This window comes from Neophocaena asiaeorientalis, unplaced genomic scaffold, assembly GCF_003031525.2.
Source record: "Neophocaena asiaeorientalis asiaeorientalis breed wild unplaced genomic scaffold, Neophocaena_asiaeorientalis_V1.1 scaffold432, whole genome shotgun sequence".
Taxonomy (NCBI): domain Eukaryota; kingdom Metazoa; phylum Chordata; class Mammalia; order Artiodactyla; family Phocoenidae; genus Neophocaena; species Neophocaena asiaeorientalis.
Window position 1 is genome coordinate 728,401 of NW_020174549.1, and position 19,027 is coordinate 747,427.

At 41.9% G+C, this 19,027-nt stretch overlaps 1 protein-coding gene across 5 annotated transcripts in view; it reads left to right on the forward strand.

The window, feature by feature from the left end:
* Positions 1–19,021, forward strand: part of SUSD1 (sushi domain containing 1) — a 126,548-nt gene extending 107,527 nt beyond the window's left edge. For 3 of the 5 annotated variants that reach the window (XM_024757251.1, XM_024757250.1, XM_024757249.1), the window contains 3 exons: positions 4,013–4,052; positions 15,756–15,849; positions 16,174–19,021. In XM_024757251.1, the coding sequence (XP_024613019.1) occupies positions 4,013–4,052; positions 15,756–15,849; position 16,174 (135 nt within the window). In that variant the 3' untranslated portion in view covers positions 16,175–19,021. Of the gene's footprint in view, positions 1–4,012; positions 4,053–7,970; positions 8,025–15,755; positions 15,850–16,173 lie in introns of all 5 variants that reach the window. The other 2 variants (XR_003004841.1, XR_003004842.1) reach the window with 2 other exon arrangements.
* Positions 19,022–19,027: the final 6 nt, after the last annotated feature.

Below are 19,027 nucleotides of genomic sequence, written 5' to 3' on the forward strand. Positions count from 1 at the left end.
TGGTTATCCAGTTTTCCCAGCATCATTTTTTGAAGATTTCCTTTGCCCATTGAATGGTCTAGGTACTCTTGTCAAAAGTCATTTGAGGGAATTCCCTGAAAGTCCAGTAATTAGGACTCCACGCTTCCACTGCAGGGGGCATGGGTTTGATCCCTGGTTGGGGAACTAAGATCCTGCATGCTGTGAGGCACAGCCAAAAAAAAAAGTCATTTGATATATATGCAAGAGTTTATTTCTGGGCTCTCTATACTATTCCATTGGTTTGTATGTCTGTCTTTAGACCAGTACCACACTTTTTTTTATTATTATTACTTTTTATTGGAGTATAGTTGATTTACAATGTTGTGTTAGTTTCTGCTGTACAGCAAAGTGAATCAGTTACACATATACATATATCCACTCCTTTTTAGGTTCCTTTCCCATATAGGTCATTACAGAGTATTGAGTAGAGTTCCCTGTGCTATATACTAGGTTCTTAGTACCACACCATTTTGATTACTGTAGCTTTGTATATCAGGAGGTGTGAGTTTTCCAGTTCCCCTTTTTGTTTTTCCTTCTGTATATCTGTCCCAATAAACATCATTACCATGTTCCCGGTTGTCAAGACAGAAATCTAGGAATAATTCTTGTCTCCTCCCTTTTTTCTTATCTTCTTGTGCAGCCCATCATTAAATTGTGTCAATTCTATCCCATTAATGCCATTTAAGATCATCCTTTCATCTCTTTCATTAACACTGTTTAGCTTTTGACATCTCTTGTCTGGACATCAATTTTCTAACTCATTTTCTTGTCTCTTATTCTACCTATCTCCTTGCTCCATACTACTGCCATCATGTATTTCATAAAATGCACATCTGATCAAGGCACTCCATTTTAATGAACTCCCTTCTTCACCTTGCCATTTCAATTTCTCTCTTTTAATACACTCAGTTCCCTAGTAACTGCCTTGCTGTCTGAGGTCCTTTTTCTTCCTCAGTGTCTTGAACTATACTCTTCACTGGTTACTCTTGCATATTATCTTTTATTTTAATTAACATCTTTATTGGAGTATAATTGCTTTACAATGGTGTGTTAGTTTCTGGTTTATAACAAAGTGAATCAGTTTTACATATACATATATCCCCATATCTCCTCCTTCTTGTGTATCCCTCCCACCCTCCCTATTCCACCCCTCTAGGTGGTCACAAAGCACCAAGCTAATCTCCCTGTGCTATGTGGCTGCTTTCCACTAGCTCTGTTTTACATTTGGTAGTGTATATATGACCATGCCACTCTCTCACTTTGTCCCAGTTTACCCTTCCCCCTCCCCATGTCCTCAAGTCCATTCTCTATGTCTGCGTCTTTTTTCATGTCCTGCACCTAGGTTCTTCAGAACCTTTTTTTTTTTTTAGATTCCATATATATGTGTTAGCATACAGTATTTGTTTTTCTCTTTCTGACTTACTTCACTCTGTATGACAGCTCCATCCACCTCACTACAAATAACTGCTAGCATACAGTATTTGTTAGCATACAGTATGTGTGTTAGCATACAGTATTTGTTTTTCTCTTTCTGACTTACTTCACTCTGTATGACAGCTCCATCTACCTCACTACAAATAACTCATTTCGTTGCTTTTTATGGCTGAGTAATATTCCATTGTATATATGTGCCACATCTTCGTTATCCATTCATCTGTCAATGGACACTTAGGTTGTTTCCATGTCCTTGCTATTGTAAATAGAGCTGCAATGAACAATGTGGTACATGACTCTTTTTGAATTATGGTATTTTCAGGGTATATGCCCAGTAGTGGGATTGCTAGGTCATATATGGTAGTTCTATTTTTAGTTTTTTAAGGAGCCTTCATACTGTTCTCTATAATGGCTGTATCAATTTACATTCCCACCAACAGTGCAAGAGGGTTCCCTTTTCTCCACACCCTCTCCAGCATTTATTGTTTCTAGATTTTTTGATGATGGCCATTCTGACTGGTGTGAGGTGATACCTTATTGTAGTTTTAATTTGCATTTCTCTAATGATTAGTGATGTTAAGCATCCTTTCATGTGTTTGTTGGCAATCTGTATATCTTCTTTGCAGAAATGTCTATTTAGGTCTTCTGCCCATTTTTGGATTGGGTTGTTTGTTTTTTGATATTGAGCTACATGAGCTGCTTGTATATTTTGGAGATTAATCCTTTGTCAGTTGTTTCATTTGCAAATATTTTCTCCCGTTCTGAGGGTTGTCTTTTTGTCTTATTTATGTTTTCTTTTGCTGTGCAAAAGCTTTTAAGTTTCATTAGGTCCCATTTGTTTATTTTTGTTTTTATTTTCATTTCCCTAGGAGGTGGGTCAAAAAGGATCTTGCTGTGATTTATGTCATAGAGTGTTCTACCTATGTTTTCCTCTAAGAGTCTTATAGTGTTTGACCTTACATTTAGGTCTTTAATACACTTTGAGTTTATTTTTGTGTATGGTATTAGGAAGTGTTTTAATTTCATTCTTTTATATGTAACTGTACAGTTTTCCCAGCACCACTTATTGAAGAGGCTGTCTTTTCTCCACTGTATATTCTTGCCTGCTTTATCAAAGATAAGGTGACCATATGTGCATGGGTTTATCTCTGGGCTTTCTATCCTGTTCCATTAATGTGTCTTTCTGTTTTTGTGCCAGTACCATACTGCGTTGATTACTGTAGCTTTGTAGTATGGTCTAAAGTCAGGGAGCCTGATTCTTCCAGCTCCGTTTTTCTTTCTCAAGATTGCTTTGCTATTCGGGGTTTTTTTGTGTTTCCATACAAATTGTGAAATTTTTTGTTCTAGTTCTGTGAAAAATGCCATTGGTAGTTTGATAGGGATTGTATTGAATCTGTAGATTGCTTTGGGTAGTATAGTCATTTTCACAATGTTGATTCTTCCAATCCAAGAACATGGTATATCTCTCCATCTGTTTGTATCATCTTTAATTTCTTTCATCAGTGTCTTATAGTTTTCTGCATACAGGTCTTTTGTCTCCATAGGGAGGTTTATTCCTAGGTATTTTATTCTTTTTGTTGCAGTGGTAAATGGGAGTGTTTCCTTAATTTCTCCTTCAGAGTTTTCATCATTAGTATATAGGAATTGCATGTTATCTTTTATTAAATGCACTTGATGCACTAAGCATCAAGGCAAAATTTAGTCACATTCAAAACCTTGTGGCCATTTTAAGCTTTTCCCAGAATTTATCAGTGTAAATATAGTTTTTCAATTTTTAATAAAATAAACCCAGACTGACTAAGGCTGTCACTTGAAAGAGAATTACTTAATGAAGTTGAAGGGATCTTTCTTTAACCTCTACTATTTGGTGTCGTCTGGGGAATTTTTTGCTGACTTTTATCGTAAATCAATGGTAATCCTAGCATTCCTAACAGACAAATATGCCTATAATATCAGCAGGCGAGAAGAAGAGAAGGTATTTCATTCCAATGAGTTTGTGGGTTGCTTCTACCATGGATGAGCTTTCATACATGTTCCTTTAGCTTTCTTCCTGGTTCTTGGCTATGTTTTGGGTAACTGAGTTTGCCTGATAAATATCATCTAGAGAAGTGAAGTATTCGTATATACCAGCCCGTCTCATAGCCTTGCACATAACATGCATTACTACTTCTTGTGAACCTGGATGTGACCCCAGAATCCTTTTCAACATACTGTAGTTCTCCAGGCAGTCAGTGGCAGTTGGTGAGAGCTGGCAAGGGGAATGAAACTTACCACCATCCCTGCTCTTTCCTCATAGCATGTGCTTCCTGAGATCCATTGGAAAGCTTTAGGGTCATCATTCCTAAGGTCACTCCTGTCTCTGCTGCCCACGCCAGTCCTTTTGAACACTTGGTGATCATAAGGCTAAATTTTAAGATGTTAGAGCTAGAAGAGATTTTAAAGATCGTGTGGTCCAAAATAAGAGATAAAACCCTGCAACTTGGAGGGCTAAAGTGTGTTATTTAAACTGACGTCACATGCCACCCAATGACAGGTGTTGCTGTGTCTTCCTTTATAGGTGAGAAGAAGCTCCTGTGCAGTTTGGGCTCAGGTAAAAGGTAAAACCATTTTCTGCCTAAGACTGTTCTCCTTATTTCTCCTCTGTCCACTCTGCAGCATCAAGTGTATGTTAATGAGATTTCTTTTTAAATTGTCACAGGTGACAAAAACACATCTCAGACTAGCCTACAAAAAACCATAGCTGAAAAGGATGAGGGGTGGGAACTTATGGAATTAGAACCAGAGTGGCATCACCAGGCCTCCAGAAACTGAGACTTGGGACTCAACACCATAAGTAGGACTGTCCCTTTCTATCTGTCTCTGTCTCCTCTCTAAGTGTGAGTTGGCCTCATTTTCTTCTACTATAAGCTATGTGGTGGTGGTGGGGTGCGGGGGGACCAGCTGCCCCAGCTTAGCCACTTCAGTGGGAACAGATAGTTTTTCAATTCAGGGAGTCTCTTCTCCTAGCTAAGTGACTATCCATTGGATGAATCACTATTAAGAGGAGATAGGGTAGTATGATTAGCCTACCTTGGGTTTGGGGCTTACTGGTATGGCTGGCTGGGGGCAGATCAGTGTGATCAGCAACCTCACCGGGTTGCATTGAGAGGGGGACATGATCCCCATCAGGAAGAGGCACAGAAAACCATGTTGGCCGACCAAAACAAAGAGCCACAAGCAGTCCACTACTTTCAACCATTTGGCTACTTAGCATGTGCGCACACATACACATACACTATTTAGAAAAACACCCTCCATTAAGAAAGTGAAATTATCCTCCATACAACCAAAAATGGAACCCAAGTAGAAGACAGCTCAAAGGTGGGTCTCTTACTGAGTCCAGCTCCAAGACCAGCGTTCCTGGGGATGATCCGTCTCTCTTGATCTAATTAATCTAGATGCGCTTCTCGTGATCTGTTAGCAATCTATGATTAATGGCAAACTTAACCATTCTCAAACCACAGTATATAATATGAAAGGGAAAGGTGGATAATCACAATAAGTACGTTCATTTAGAAAGGAAGAAAAGATAAAGAACCGTGCAGTGGCCAGGGGGCCCATAACAAGGACCACATCCTGCTGGACAGGAAAGGCAAGCATCTCCTGCCCTGGCAGCAGAATGGGTCACTTGGTCAGTTAGTTTGGCTGCCTCGGGCTCTGCCTGATGGGAGAGCAGCCTTGTCCCTTTCCTCCAGAGCCTTCCCTAAGAGATGCAGAGAGAAGGAGCCCCACTGAGTGCCTACAACTTAAACCGTCTGCTTCATGGGGGCAGTTATCTGGGTGGCGGAGTTGCCTTAGGGATTGAGCAATCACAGGTCCTTGTTTGCCAGGCTGGGATTTCCCTGGCAGTACATTTCTTTAAACCAACAGGCAGCCAGCCACTGGATTTGATTCATAAGAATTCTATTAGTTTGTAGCTAATACCAGAAATCTTGTCAAGTTTATGACCTTTTGAGTCTGGAACTTTTCCTTGTGGTTCATGAATCCTAGCAACAGCCTGAGGAATTCTGCTCTTAGCCCAGAGTATCGGTTTAACTCCTTACATCCTGTCCCTCACCTCAGAGCATCATAAAACAATAGGCTGGGGTGCTTCCAGGAGGGTTCCAGTGGATGGTGCCTTACAATTGGGGGATTTGTTACCCTGTCTGTAGAGGGTACCTAGCAGGAAATGTTTGGGAGGAACCTGGAGAAATAAGCTTCCTTTGTTTTCTGCTTATCCCCTAATCTCATTTCCCATGTCTTTATCTCTACTCACACCAACTTCAACAAGGGTAGGGGGCATGGATTTTCAACTGGGCAAGGCACATTACCTGACTGTCAGCCATCTTGGACTGAAGATTGCCAGGCCGCAAGGGCCTCTCTCTCTTTTTTCAATTTTCTTGAGAAAATAATGTACATATAACGTGTGAGTTTAAGGTGTACAATGTGATGATTTGATTCAAGTACTTATTGCAAAATGATTACCGCAGTAAGGTTAGTTAATACCTCCATTACCTCACATAATCACCATATATATATGTAATTTATGTATATAGGTATATGCATATACTTATATATATAATCTGTGTATATGTATGTGTGAATATTTAAGATCTACTCTCCTGATATCTTTCAAGTCTGCAGTACAGTACTGTTAACTACAGTCGACATGCTGTACATTAGAATATGTCCCAGAACTTAATTATCTTACACCTGGAAGTTTGTACCCTTTGACCATCATCTCCCCGTTTCCCCCACCCCCAGCCCCTGGCAACCACCGTTCTATTCTCTATTTCTATGAATTCAGCTTTTTTAGATTCCATGTATAAGTGAGATCATTCTGTATTTGTCTTTCTCTGTCTGACTTATTTCACTTAGCATAACATTTGGTAGTGTATATATGTCCATGAGTGAGGGCCTCTCTTAACAAAGATGTGCACTCTTACATTTCTGCGTGCAGATAGACTAAGCCCCCTTTCTTAGAATTGAATAATGGCCACAAAAAAACAATCATGCATTCCGACATCTGGAAATTTTTCTGCCAATCCATTCCCTGAAGCTTTAAGGGCGGGATGGAGTTCCTACAGGAAAAGAGGTGCTTTTACCAGAAGAATGGAGATGTGCAAGCATCATGGACAGGCACAGATACAATAGCTTCCAGAATCCACTGCTTTCAGCAGCTGTTCAGTGTGATTAACAAACTCAAACTGGGTAGAAGTAATGGCCAAAGAGCTGGCTACAGTCATTCTACTGTGATTAAGTTAACAGGAAGGATTTTGCTTTGGAAATATCTAAGTGGCTTTTGGCAGCGCTTTTTTCCCCTCATGTTGAAAGAGAGTCTGAACCTTTGAATTCAAGCTACGGGAAAGAGCTGAGATAATAGAAAACCCAGTTATGTTGAAATTTTGAAGGCAGCTCGAGCAGGTATACATCTACATACAGAATGGGTTGTGCGCTTACCTGGCAGTCTCCTTTTGCCAAAATTTTGGAGCCTGCCATTTCAGAAAGTAATTTGGAGAGAACTAGAATCCAAATAAGTCCTCAAATTGTTTCAGTTTCACTCATGCCAAGCAGCAGCCCCATTCTTGCCTTTGCCCTCTGATGAATTATGCTACTTACCTTTTGCACATTGCCCCTAAAAGAGCTTTGTGATGACTCTCAGGGAGCCAGCAGTCGGTTTGATGGGAAGTGCAGAGGCCTGGGCTTCTTTGCCCGAGTCCTGCTACTAATCAGCTGAGTGTCTTGGAAATTATATTTAACTTGGCTGGCTCTCTGTTGCCTTCCTCCAAGATCTCTGCGATCCCTTCCAGCCACAAAGTACTATGATTCTGTGCTTTCTTGAGTCACTGAGCAAGGTCATTTGATATACGTGAGATGATGATAAACTGTAACCAGGGAACATCCGTTAGTCATAGGCATGAAAGCTCTGAGTCATTAGTGACTACTTCTCTTTCCCATTTAGCCCACATTTTGCACTTGGGCAGACCTCTCTGGTTGTCATTTCTGTGTTCACTCCCTGAGCAGAGGCCTTTGGATGGCTGGCCAAGCCTCTTTCTCATCTTCCATCACAGTGTTCAGGTTTCCCTCTTCACTCGAGCCTACACTACCCCCTGACATGTTCCCGCCACAGTTCTCCAGTATTTCTTTTTCTTCTTTCCAAGGCCTCAGTTGGACACCAATGTACCCTTCTGATTGCATCTCTCATTCTTCTCCATTCAAACCAATGTGGCAGCTCTTCTCTGGATATGGCCCTTGCTTTCTCTCCTTAATGTCTTGCTCATACGATTATGTACTTACTTCCACCTGGATTGCCCTATAACCTTCCTGTAATTTCTGTTTATTACAACCCCTCCTGTTCTTCAAGATTAAAATCAAATGCCATCTCCTCCTTGACACTTTTTAAAATTTCCTCAACAGGGCAGGATCTCTCTCCCTCCGTCTCTTTAGCCATTCTGCCACACTTCTGAGTCACTGGTATACTTGTTTTTTCTTACTAGATTTCATACGCTTGACAGAGAGCATTTGAAGGCTGGAGCAGTGCCTGGCACACAGTAGGTGCTCAATCAGAATTTATTGAACTGAGTTGAATGATTACTGGGGAACCAACAGTACAGTCTGGTGAGAAAAGAAGCATAGTGGGTGCAATACTTATCAAATAAGCCAGAGAAGATTAACATCAATGTATAAGCTTAGTGTGTACATTATCTATGAATATGCTATGTGCATGCATGTATACACATTTATACACTCACACTCATTTTATTTTATTTTTTTTTAACATCTTTATTGGAGTATAATTGCTTTACAATGTTGTGTTAGTTTCTGCTATATAACAAAGTGAATCAGCTATATGTGTACATATATCCCCATATCCCCTCCCTCTTGTGTCTCCCTCCTACCCTCCCTATCCCACCCCTCTAGGTGGTCACAAAGCACCAAGCTGATCTCCCTGTGCTATGCGGCTGCTTCCCACTAGCTATCTGTTTTATACTTGGTAGTGTATATATGTCAATGCTACTCTCTCACTTCGTCCCAGCTTACCCTTCCGCCTCCCCGTGTCCTCAAGTCCATTCTCTATGTCTGCATCTTTATTCCTGTCCTGCACCTAGGTTCTTCAGAACCTTTTTTTTTTTTTACGGACTCTCAACCACTGTGCCACCAGGGAAGCCTTGTTTGTAGATTTTTTGATGATGGCCATTCTGACTGGTGTGAGGTGATACCTCATTGTAGTTTTGATTTGCATTTCTCTAATGATTAGTGATGTTGAGCATCCTTTCATGTGTTTGCTGACAATCTGTATATCTTCTTTGGAGAAATGTCTATTTAGATCTTCTGCCCATTTTTGGATTGGGTTGTTTGTTTTTTTGATATTGAACTGCATGAGCTGCTTGTATATTTTGGAGATTAATCCTTTGTCAGTTGCTTCGTTTGCAAATATTTTCTGCCATTCAGAGGGTTGTCTTTTCGTCTTGTTTATGGTTTCCTTTGCTGTGCAAAAGCCTTTAAGTTTCATTAGGTCCCATTTGTTTATTTTTATTTCCATTTCTCTAGGAGGTGGGTCAAAAAGGATCTTGCTGTGATTTATGTCAAAGAGTGTTCTTCCTGTGTTTTCCTCTAAGAGTTTTATAGTGTCTGGCCTTACATTTAGGTCTTTAATCCATTTTGAGTTTATTTTTGTATATGATGTTAGGAAGTCACACTCATTTTAAACCTTCATAATAGTGGTAGGAAGAATTTTAATATGGCCTCACAAATTCCTGGTCCTTGGGGTACACCCACTTTCTCTCAGTTATTCATTCAAAGGCCATTCTAGTTGTTGCTGTGAAAGGATTTGAAGATGTAATTAAAGTCCCAAATAGGGAGATTATCTGGATGGACCTGACCTAATCACATTAGCCCTTTAAATCTGTGTCTAGAAGTCAAAGACAGGGGAAATTGGAGATTCCAAGGGAGAGATGGATTTGACATAAGGGTTTCTCCTGCTGGCTTTGAAGATGGAGGGGACCACGTGGCAGGGATGCGGGCAGCCTGTAGGAGCTGAGTGGCCCCTGGCTGACAGCCAGTAAGAATATGAGGACCTCAGTCCTACAACTGCAAGGAACTGAATTTAGCCCACAACCTGCATGAGCTTGGAAGCAGATTCTTCCCCACAGCCTCCAGAGGGAAATGCAGCCCTCTCAACATCTTTATTTCAGCCTTGTAAGACCCTGAGCTGAGGAACCAGTCACAGTGTGCCTGAACTTCTGACCCATGGAGCTATGAGCTAATAAATGGCTGCCACTGCTAAGTTTTTGGTAATTTGTTAAGCTGCAATAGAGAACGAATTCAATAATGTTGTTGACGCATCAGGCTTTACTTATCTCTAAATTAGTTTTCTACTTTGATCTCCTTTGCCATCTCCTACTCCACAGGGGATTCAAGCAAGGGAACCCTAGAAAAGCAGAGAGAAATTTAACACACTAAAGAGAAGTCACAGTGCTAATTATTTGTGCCTTTTGGAGAACAGAATTGTTGCTTTCAGGAAATGACCCTGCTGGTGTAAATTCATGAAAAAATGTCCACAGCCATAGGAAGTCCTCAAGCTGTCACGAAGTCTGAGAGTAGGAATAGGGCCTTTCTAACTGGCTCTTCAACACCTGTGATATTTCCATTAGTGAAAAGGTTCAGGATAAGCCCAGGGAATCCCTATCACTCTTCTTGAGCACTATACCTCTTCAGGGAGCCACCCTACAGAGACTGGTGGAGTTTAAGCCTCATGGATTTACTCGCTTTAAGAATGAATCACTGGGGTGGGATAGGGAGGGTGGGAGGGAGGGAGACGCAAGAGGGAAGAGATATGGGAACATATGTATATGTATAACTGATTCACTTTCTAATAAAGCAGAAACTAACACACTATTGTAAAGCAATTATACCCCAATAAAGATGTTAAAAAAAAAAAGAATGAATCACTGAGAATCTGGGATATAACACATGGCTCACTCACTTGGGTTTCTAAAAGGATATTCTACAAGTGATTGAGAAGAAAAATAAGTGTGGTTTCATGGCATGTGACCATGGAAGGGAAGGTAACCAGAGGATGGCAAAACTCTGAAAAATGTAATTCACATTGGCCAGTTATACATTTTCTCAGTAAGGAATTAATGTGGGAAGTCCCTAAAGAAGCATGTGGTTATACCATGATTGGATTGACTCATGTTCACAGAGTACATATATAATGTAGAAAAAAAGACATATAACCAGGGACTGTTCTACCAGCAAGAATTGTGCCTGGAGCTACAACCCAAGTCATGTTATACAGAATGAATAAAGATGATTTCCCAGTACATACCTCGAGAGTAAGGAATAGTTGGGCTTCCTGCTAAGGGTGAAAGATGTCCTCTTTGATACTTGAAAACTAGAGAAGAGCTAACTGCTCTCCATACATTAAAGTCTTCTGCCATGGATGAAGCACTAAATTCTAGCAGGCTCATACAATTTGCAAATGAGATGGATAAACCACTGCAAGTGATCTTTGAGGAATCTTGACGAAGTGAAAAGTGGGAAGACAGAGGATGAGCAAAGGGCATGGAACTTTGTGAAAGGGAGGTAGATTTTGCAAAGTGTGCATGATGATAACTTGAAGTCAAGGCCAGGCACGGTCTTTAAGAGATGGCTCTGTGTCCACCTGGGAGAAGAAGCCGTAGTTCCCAGCAGTCAGTATGGGAGCTATGAGCAGATTGGATGAAACTGCTCTTCTTTCTTCTGGCACAGAGTCACTAAATGGTCAGGGAACTGTGGCAAGCACAATGGATTTTGACTTCAGCCAATACTTAACAATGCCCGGTGGACAGTGTGGGGAAATGAGGGCTGGGTGTGAGCTTAGAAATGGCAGGATGACTACACAAATGTTGCTTATTAATGAGTTGATGTCAGATCCAGGCAGGTACAGAACATGGGTCAGTGTCCACAGTCATCTTCAGCTTACCATCATCATGAATCCATGACTCAAAATCTATAGAGGAAAAAAAAGTCTGTAGAGGATGAAACTGTACAGGACAAAATATAGAGATGATGTAGATGATCAACATTGGGAGGAATACTGGGTAGACTGCATGAAACGAACAGTGGAGGAAAGCACCAGATTCTTTCCACCATCTCCAATACTGTAGTTTCTCTTAAAAACAAAAACAAAATACCCTAGGGAATTTAGTACACAAAAATGGCTTCAGTGTTTTAATTTGCATTTTTACTTGTAAGAGAGAACAGTTGATCAAAGGTTTATCAATCATCTGTAATCATGTTTTATACATGATTTACCTTTTGATAGAATTTGTTTATCTTGCTATTGAGGTACTTGCCTTTTTCCTTATTAATTTGTAACACTCTATACATTAACTCCTTGCTTATTAATTATTCTCATTATTTTACCCAGTTTTCCATTTTCCCTTTAAGCTTACTTAAAGTCGTTTTTGGTATACAGAAGTGTATGCTTTTTAATGTGGTCAAATCTCTCATTCTCTTATTTTAAGGTTCCTGCATTAATAAATATGCTTAGAAAACTCTTGCCTGCTTTAATGTTAGATAAGTATTCACTTACATTTTGTTCCAATTCTTTAAAATTTCAGTTTAAGTCTTTAATCCATCTAGATTTTGTGTTGGTATAGAGCATAAACTCTAGTGATCAAAATTACTTTATTCTAAATGGTTAGCTTATTTTCTCAATGCTAGTTATGAATAATGTATCATTTCCCCAATGATTTGAAATAGTAACAAAAAAACAACAATAATAATTAATAATAGCTAAGATTTGCCAATTACTGTGTACCAGGCACAGTTCTAACATGTCATAGCGTTTATTTATCACAATAACCTCATAAGGTGGGTATTATGGTTATGATTCCTATGTTATTAAATCATCCCTCTGTGGGGAAAGTGAGGTGCAGAATGGCTGAATAACTTGCCCAAAGTCACACAAGTGGGGAGCGGTGGTGTACAAATATAGACTTGGCCAACCTGACTCCAGGATTCAAGCTTTGAAATTCTTTTATATACTTGGGGTTGTTTCTGGGCTTTCTATTTTGTTCCAATGTATTCATTCCTATGCTGATACTGTGCTGTTTTAATATCTAGTAATTCAAGTCACTCCTTTAATTTTTTTTCTTTATTAATTTCTAATTTAACCAGAATTCATCCTCCCGTTTTATAATATGGCTTCTTAAAAATGTCAAGGCTTTTTTCTTCTGAATACCAAAAGTAGCCAAACAATACATGCCATGTTTTTCTAGAAAGTCTCTCTCTTTTTTTTTTAAAGAATCAATTTTAGGGCTTCCCTGGTGGCGCGGTGGTTGAGAGTCCGCCTGCCGATGCAGGGGACACGGGAGGGCTTTCTGTAGTTGTGGCGAGTGGGGGCTACTCTTTGTTGCAGCACGCAGGCTTCTCACTGCGGTGGCTTCTCTTGTTGCGGAGCACAGGCTCTAGGCGCGCGGGCTTCAGTAGTTGTTGCACACAAGCTCAGTAGTTGTGGCTCACGGGCTCTAGAGGGCAGGCTCAGTAGTTGTGGCACACCTGCTTAGTTGCTTCGTGGCATGTGGGATCTTCCCGGACCAGGGATCGAACCCGTGTCCCTCACATTGGCAGGCGGATTCTTAACCACTGAGCCACCAGGGAAGTCCCTCTAGAAAGTCTCTTGACAACATTTTCTGAGGTAATGATTTGCCAGGCTCTTTAGCAAGAGATACGTCCCATGGCTGCTTTTGCTGGTGCCAGCTCTCCTGTAGAGTCTCCAGTAGAATCAAATTGCTCTCAACCTGGTTGTAGAGATCTGAGCAGTGCCGATCAGTAGAACTCTCTGCAGTGATGGAAAGATTTTAAAGCTGTGTTGTCCAGTATGGTAGCCACTCACCACTTGTGGCTACTGGGCACTTGAAATATGCACTTAAAATAGTATGACTGAGAAACTGAATTTTAAATCTAATTTAATTTAAATTAATTTAGATTTAGATAGCCACATTGTGGCTAGCGGCTACTGTATTAGACAGCACAGAATTGATGATGAAAAAGTTAAGTAGCTTGAACTGTTCTCAAATGTGCTACATTTACTGCCAGGGAAATAAGTCATCTATATTTTGAGGGTCTCAAGTCCAGGGGCTATTTTTCCTCTTAAGCCCCTCTGCCCTTACGGTAACAGATGTTTGCTTTTGCTGTTTTCAGCTCTTCAGTGGCAGTGTTGGATTACCCAGGGGGAGCACTAAGCATATGCCTGGTGCATTGGTAAAAGGAGGGTACAGACAAATGAAATACAGTTGGCCCTCCATATCCGCGGGTTCCACATTCATGGATTCAACCAACCGTGGATTGAAAATATTCAGAAAAAATAATTCCAAAAAGTTCCAAAAAGCAAAATTTGAATTTGCTGTACACTGGCAACTATTTACCTAGCAGTTATTGAATATGTTGTATTTACAGCTATATACATAGCATTTATGTTGTATTAGGTATTATAAATAATCTAGAGATGATTTAAAGTATACAGTAGGTTATAAGCAAATACTACACCTTTTTATATCAGGGACTCGAGCATCTGAGGATTTTGGTATCCAAGGGGGGCCCCGGAACCAGTCCCCCATGGATACTGAGGGATGACTGTAAGTTGATATTCCAACGATGACAGCTGCAACAAATCATCTGGAAAAATTTGGAATTGATTGCACTCCCTTAAACTTATTCCATGACTCGGTGGTATTTTTATTTTTAATTCTATACATGCAAAGTCAGCCCCCCAAGATCTTCTCAATGTCTGGTGGCACCATTGTACAGATTTTTGTTCTTCCAAAGAGGAATTTGAGCAACCACAGCCCGAGGCCCCATAATCGTCAGCCTGTGGAGGAAAGATCTGGGCCAGCACCCCTGACTTCTGGGGGAGAACATGACCCACTCTGCTGCAGAAAGAGCTGGATTCAGATCTGCACTGGGAAAGCATGGTGCTGTGGTCAAAAGCAGACTCTGAAGCCAGGCAGCTTGGGTTTGCATCCTGGCTCTGTCATTTACTAGCTGGGTGACCTTGGGCAAGTTTCTGAACCACTCCATGTCTGGATTCATCATCTATAAAATGCGAATAATAATAGTACCCAGTGTAATAATACCTGGTGCTATTATTGTGGCACCCAGTGGGTGGTTAGGAGAGGTTTTAGAACAGTATCTGGCACATAGTAAGTGCTAAGTAAGTGTTTGCAAGTTAAAATGAGATCTTTAGTTTAGAACATGATGCCCTGACTTAGTCACTTGGCCCAAATGTACAACTCAAATGTGCGCGTTTTTCAGTTAACAGCCAGGGATCTCCCTGTCTTTCAAAGAGCTTTTATATCAGTTTTCTTATTTTATCTTCACGGCAACCTGCTGAACAGAGCAGGGAGGTACTACCCTTGAGTCCTGTAGGGGAAATGACAGATGACGCTACCCAACAGAGAGGATTTGTTTGTTATGTTTGTTTTTCTTTTAAAGATTTATTTATTTTATTAATATTTTTATTTTTTTGGCTGCATCGGGTCTTAGTTGCAGCACGCGGGATCTTTGTTGAGGCGTGAGGGATCTTTCGTCGTGGCATGCGGGCTCTTCACTGTGGTGCTCGGGCTTCTCTCTATTTGTGGCAGCGGGTTTTCTCTTCTCTAGTTGTGGCGCGCAGGCTCCAGAGCACATGGGCTCTGTAGTTTGCGGCATGCAGGCTCTAGTGGAGGGGAGCAACCTTAGTAGTTGTGGCGCGCAGACTTAGTTGCCCCGCAGCATGTGGGGTCTTAGTTCCCCGACCAGGGATCAAACCCGCGTCCCCCAGTGGCAGATTCTTTACCACTGGAGCACCAGGGAAGTCCCTGTTTGCTATATTTGATCACTGGAGCTACCATTTTTGGAGCAAAAGTCCAAATGACGTCAGAGTGACATCTTCCTCGACGCAAAGGAAAACTGCCGGTAAAAATCGATCAAGTGTAATTGACTTGAAAGAAGACCAACACACACAACACAGGATGCTGTACGTGTGTGCCCAAAAAATCAACTTTTATCCCTTGTAACTTGAATGTGGCCCAGTTGTACGCTTCCTTTTCAAAAATGTTGTGGAACGGTTTTTCCTGATGCCCTGGTCTCAGGGCCAACTGAGGGGGCACAGAGGAACTCTGGGCATTCTTGGGATGGTTTGTTAAATGGGGCCAACCTCTGGTTAAAAGAGAGCGAGGTCAGGTGGGTGTGCACCTCTGTGGAGGGCCATGATTCTGTGCTCTGTGGGTTCAGCGTGTGGTTTTGTCCCGCAGATTCATCTCTCACGCTGCAGCAGATGGTAGGCGTCGGGCTAGGCTCCCTGGCTGTTGTGATGGTCCTCGCATTCCTCTCCTTCTCAGCAGTGTGGTATGTGCGACTGTCACTTTTGAGGAATGAGTGGAATGGAGGGAGGGTGGGGCTGGAGTCAGGAAGAACAGCTGGGATCGAGGAGGGTCAGAGGGGGAGTGCGGGAGGTTGTCCCAGGCTCAGCAAGTGAAAGGCACGGGTAACTCTGCACCTCAGGAGGAAGGGGCATGCCCTCCAGTCCCAGGAAGAGAGCAGGGTCAGTGATGGCGCCCTGACCACTCACAGAGTGGTGGCTCATCTCCTGTACCGCTCCCCACGCACACAGGGGTGCACCGCAGGAGAACCTAAGTGTCAGTGAACTCTCTTTTCCTCCGCCATGCCTAGATTGACAATGCTGCGTGAAGAGGATGTGCTGCTGCTGGGGCAGATGTTACGACAGCTTCTCAGGTGTCTGCACAGAACCCCTGTGTGTGCGTGGGCCTGCAATCCCAGTCCTGGATTCAAGACGGTGACTATCTCTTTGGAATCCCCCAAAAGGAGGACACTCGGGAATTGCTGATGTCTTCCCTGCTATACGACCAGTTCTGTGTCTCTGAACTTGAGAACCTTGACGTACATTGTAATATTGACCACAGGCTACAGGCCTGTGTTCTCCTCTGAGTGATGCCTGAGAGTCAGCTCCTCTAGGCACTGAATGCAAGAGACTGTCTACCTCTTCCTTTATAGCATCTCTGTCATTAATTCAGAATCCATTCTTTTACAATAAGTAATGAGATAGACTGAAGTGTGGGCTAGAATTTGACTTTATGAAGGAGGTCATTGCAAAGGCTAGAGATCATTGACATAGGCAAGTACGGCAAACACTTTAGAAGCCCTTTTCAGACAATTGGTTGACACACTAATTAGAAAGTATGCTAGCCTGGCCACTCCAGTAAGTTGCCTGCAAAATCTGTTAGGCAGTGTTGCTTTGATACAGTTCCTTTTGTCTTATATGTATTCAAAAGCCATAAGCCTTCATTCCAGTAAAAATATTCTGTTAAGTTAGACAGTCCTCTTCCACATGAATGTTTAGAACAGCCTTGGCAAAATTTTTTTTCACTGAACATTTCCTAAAAATGCTCCGTGCCTCCTTTTAGGCTTGGGGGTGGGGTGGTAACAATGGGTTGCAGCGTTATGAAGCCCACGGCCCGAGTCCTGTGTTTATAGGGGAGGGGAACAATGCGGGTGACACGATCGTCCCTTTTATCTACAACGTCAGTAGCTATGAGTGTTACTTTATCATGAACCATGTCCCGGAACTACTGTCAATATGCTGAATTTACAGATGGAGTGGATTCGATTTGACTTTTAAAGCCTGAATCAGTGTTGTTGAACTTTCCTCCCTAACCAACAATGTAACTCCAAGGCTCAGCAAGGAATGAAGGGAGAAGAAGGATGGAGGCTTGTGTCTTCTCTAAGTGATGGTGGTGTCCTCCTATGCCTTCTCCCTCCCTCTCCAGGCCTAGAGACTAGAAAGCATGGGGAGGGGTGGGGGGGACAGTGATATTGCCCAACTCGGGGTGAAGCATATATGAACGTGGTCCTAGTATTGGGCGACACCACAGTCCTGAGGAAAAGGGGCAGTCTTTCCCACATGGTGGGCTGGTGTGTTCTCCACCAGCTCACTGGGCACCAGTGAGGGACACATCTGAGCAGCCTGGGCTTGTAGACAGATGAGGAGACATGAGCAATGATAGGAACAGGTGGCAACTCTCTATGAAGCTGCTTCCCCAGGGGGATCTGACCCAAAGCATATCCTCTCAACTGGGAAGAGTCAGAGAGAGGGAAGTGACACCCTGATGCTTGCGTTTTCAAGGCCAGCTGTCAGCCCTGGCCCCAGCCAGTACTGGGCAGTATCAGGAATAATTGTCCTTTGTCCTCTGAGGTGTCGTCTCAGACTACAACTTAGGATCAACATGTAGAACACTTCCTGCTCTCATTCAGGTGAACTGTAGAGTAGAACTCTCAATAGACTAATACAAATAGCTTCCGACTTTTATTTTTTATATGCAACAATTCAAACTCATACAGTTTTCACAGCTCTTGAATTAAATTTGGAATCTTTACAAATTATTTGGTTAGTATTAGGTAGGGTCTCTGATGAGTAAGGATTTTCCTCCAAGCCTCCTCTAACCAAAGAGAGAATCTGAGTTTCTCCCCCTTATTATTATTTTTTACCAGCTCTGTAAAAACCATATGTTTCTGTAGTCCCCTAATTTCAAGTTCTAGAATTAACTGCTAAGGAAGCTACCTTTGTTCACATGGGAACTTAGCATAATTGTCATCGAAAGGAAGAAGTCCTATTTGCTTGGTGTCAAAAGTTTCTCGTTAAGAAAACTGACTAAATATGAAGTAAAATGTACTTCTGGGTACAGTGCAGAAATGTAAAAGCAGTTCATGAAAGAATACTGAAATAACAAAAACATAGATTTTGTCCCTTCCTCTAAATGTTCCAAACGATAGCACAGAGTTGCTCAGTGTTAATACTTAACAGAAGTAGGTGCTGAGCATTTGCAAGAAGGATGCGCCATTTTCCTGCAGTTCTTTTCTGATCATTTTCTCATGCAAATGAAGGCAGCCTTAAGTTCTCTGAATTCGCCTGGTAGCTTAACCGCAATACCGTCCCTTTTTTTCCCAAGTGGATTCCTGGTTAAGGCGGGGAGAGCATCTCAGGAGACCAATAGTGGGTCTTCCTAGAAGCATGCAGTCCTTCTGTTGAAGGACTGATCAGGTAGCATTCAGAGTTGGGTTATGAGTGCCACTAAATAAAGCTGGATCCTCAGATAGTGATGGAAGAAGGATCTTTTCCTTATTAACTGTCTTGGGGACAGTGTGTAGAGGCGAGTGCCAAGATCCAGTCTTGAGCTCCCTTCTAGACTAGGAATCAAAACAGAGGGTTGCCCAGATATGGAGCAGATTGTTCCCTGGCTGAATTTTTTTTTTTTTTTGGTGCCCATAGTTTTTATTTATCTCCACCATAGTTTTTGTTTATACATGTTCTTTCATTCCATCCTCACAGCAGTTCTGTGTGGTGGGAAGGTTAGGAGTTATCATTTTCCCATTTTAGAGTGGAGAGATGGGTTCAGACAGAGACATAACTTCAATTGTGGGGCCAGATATTCTGCCTGCAAGTCCAGTTCTCATTCCTGGGACTTGACAGGACATTTGGGTTCCTGGGAGAGCTAGGCCTTTATATTTC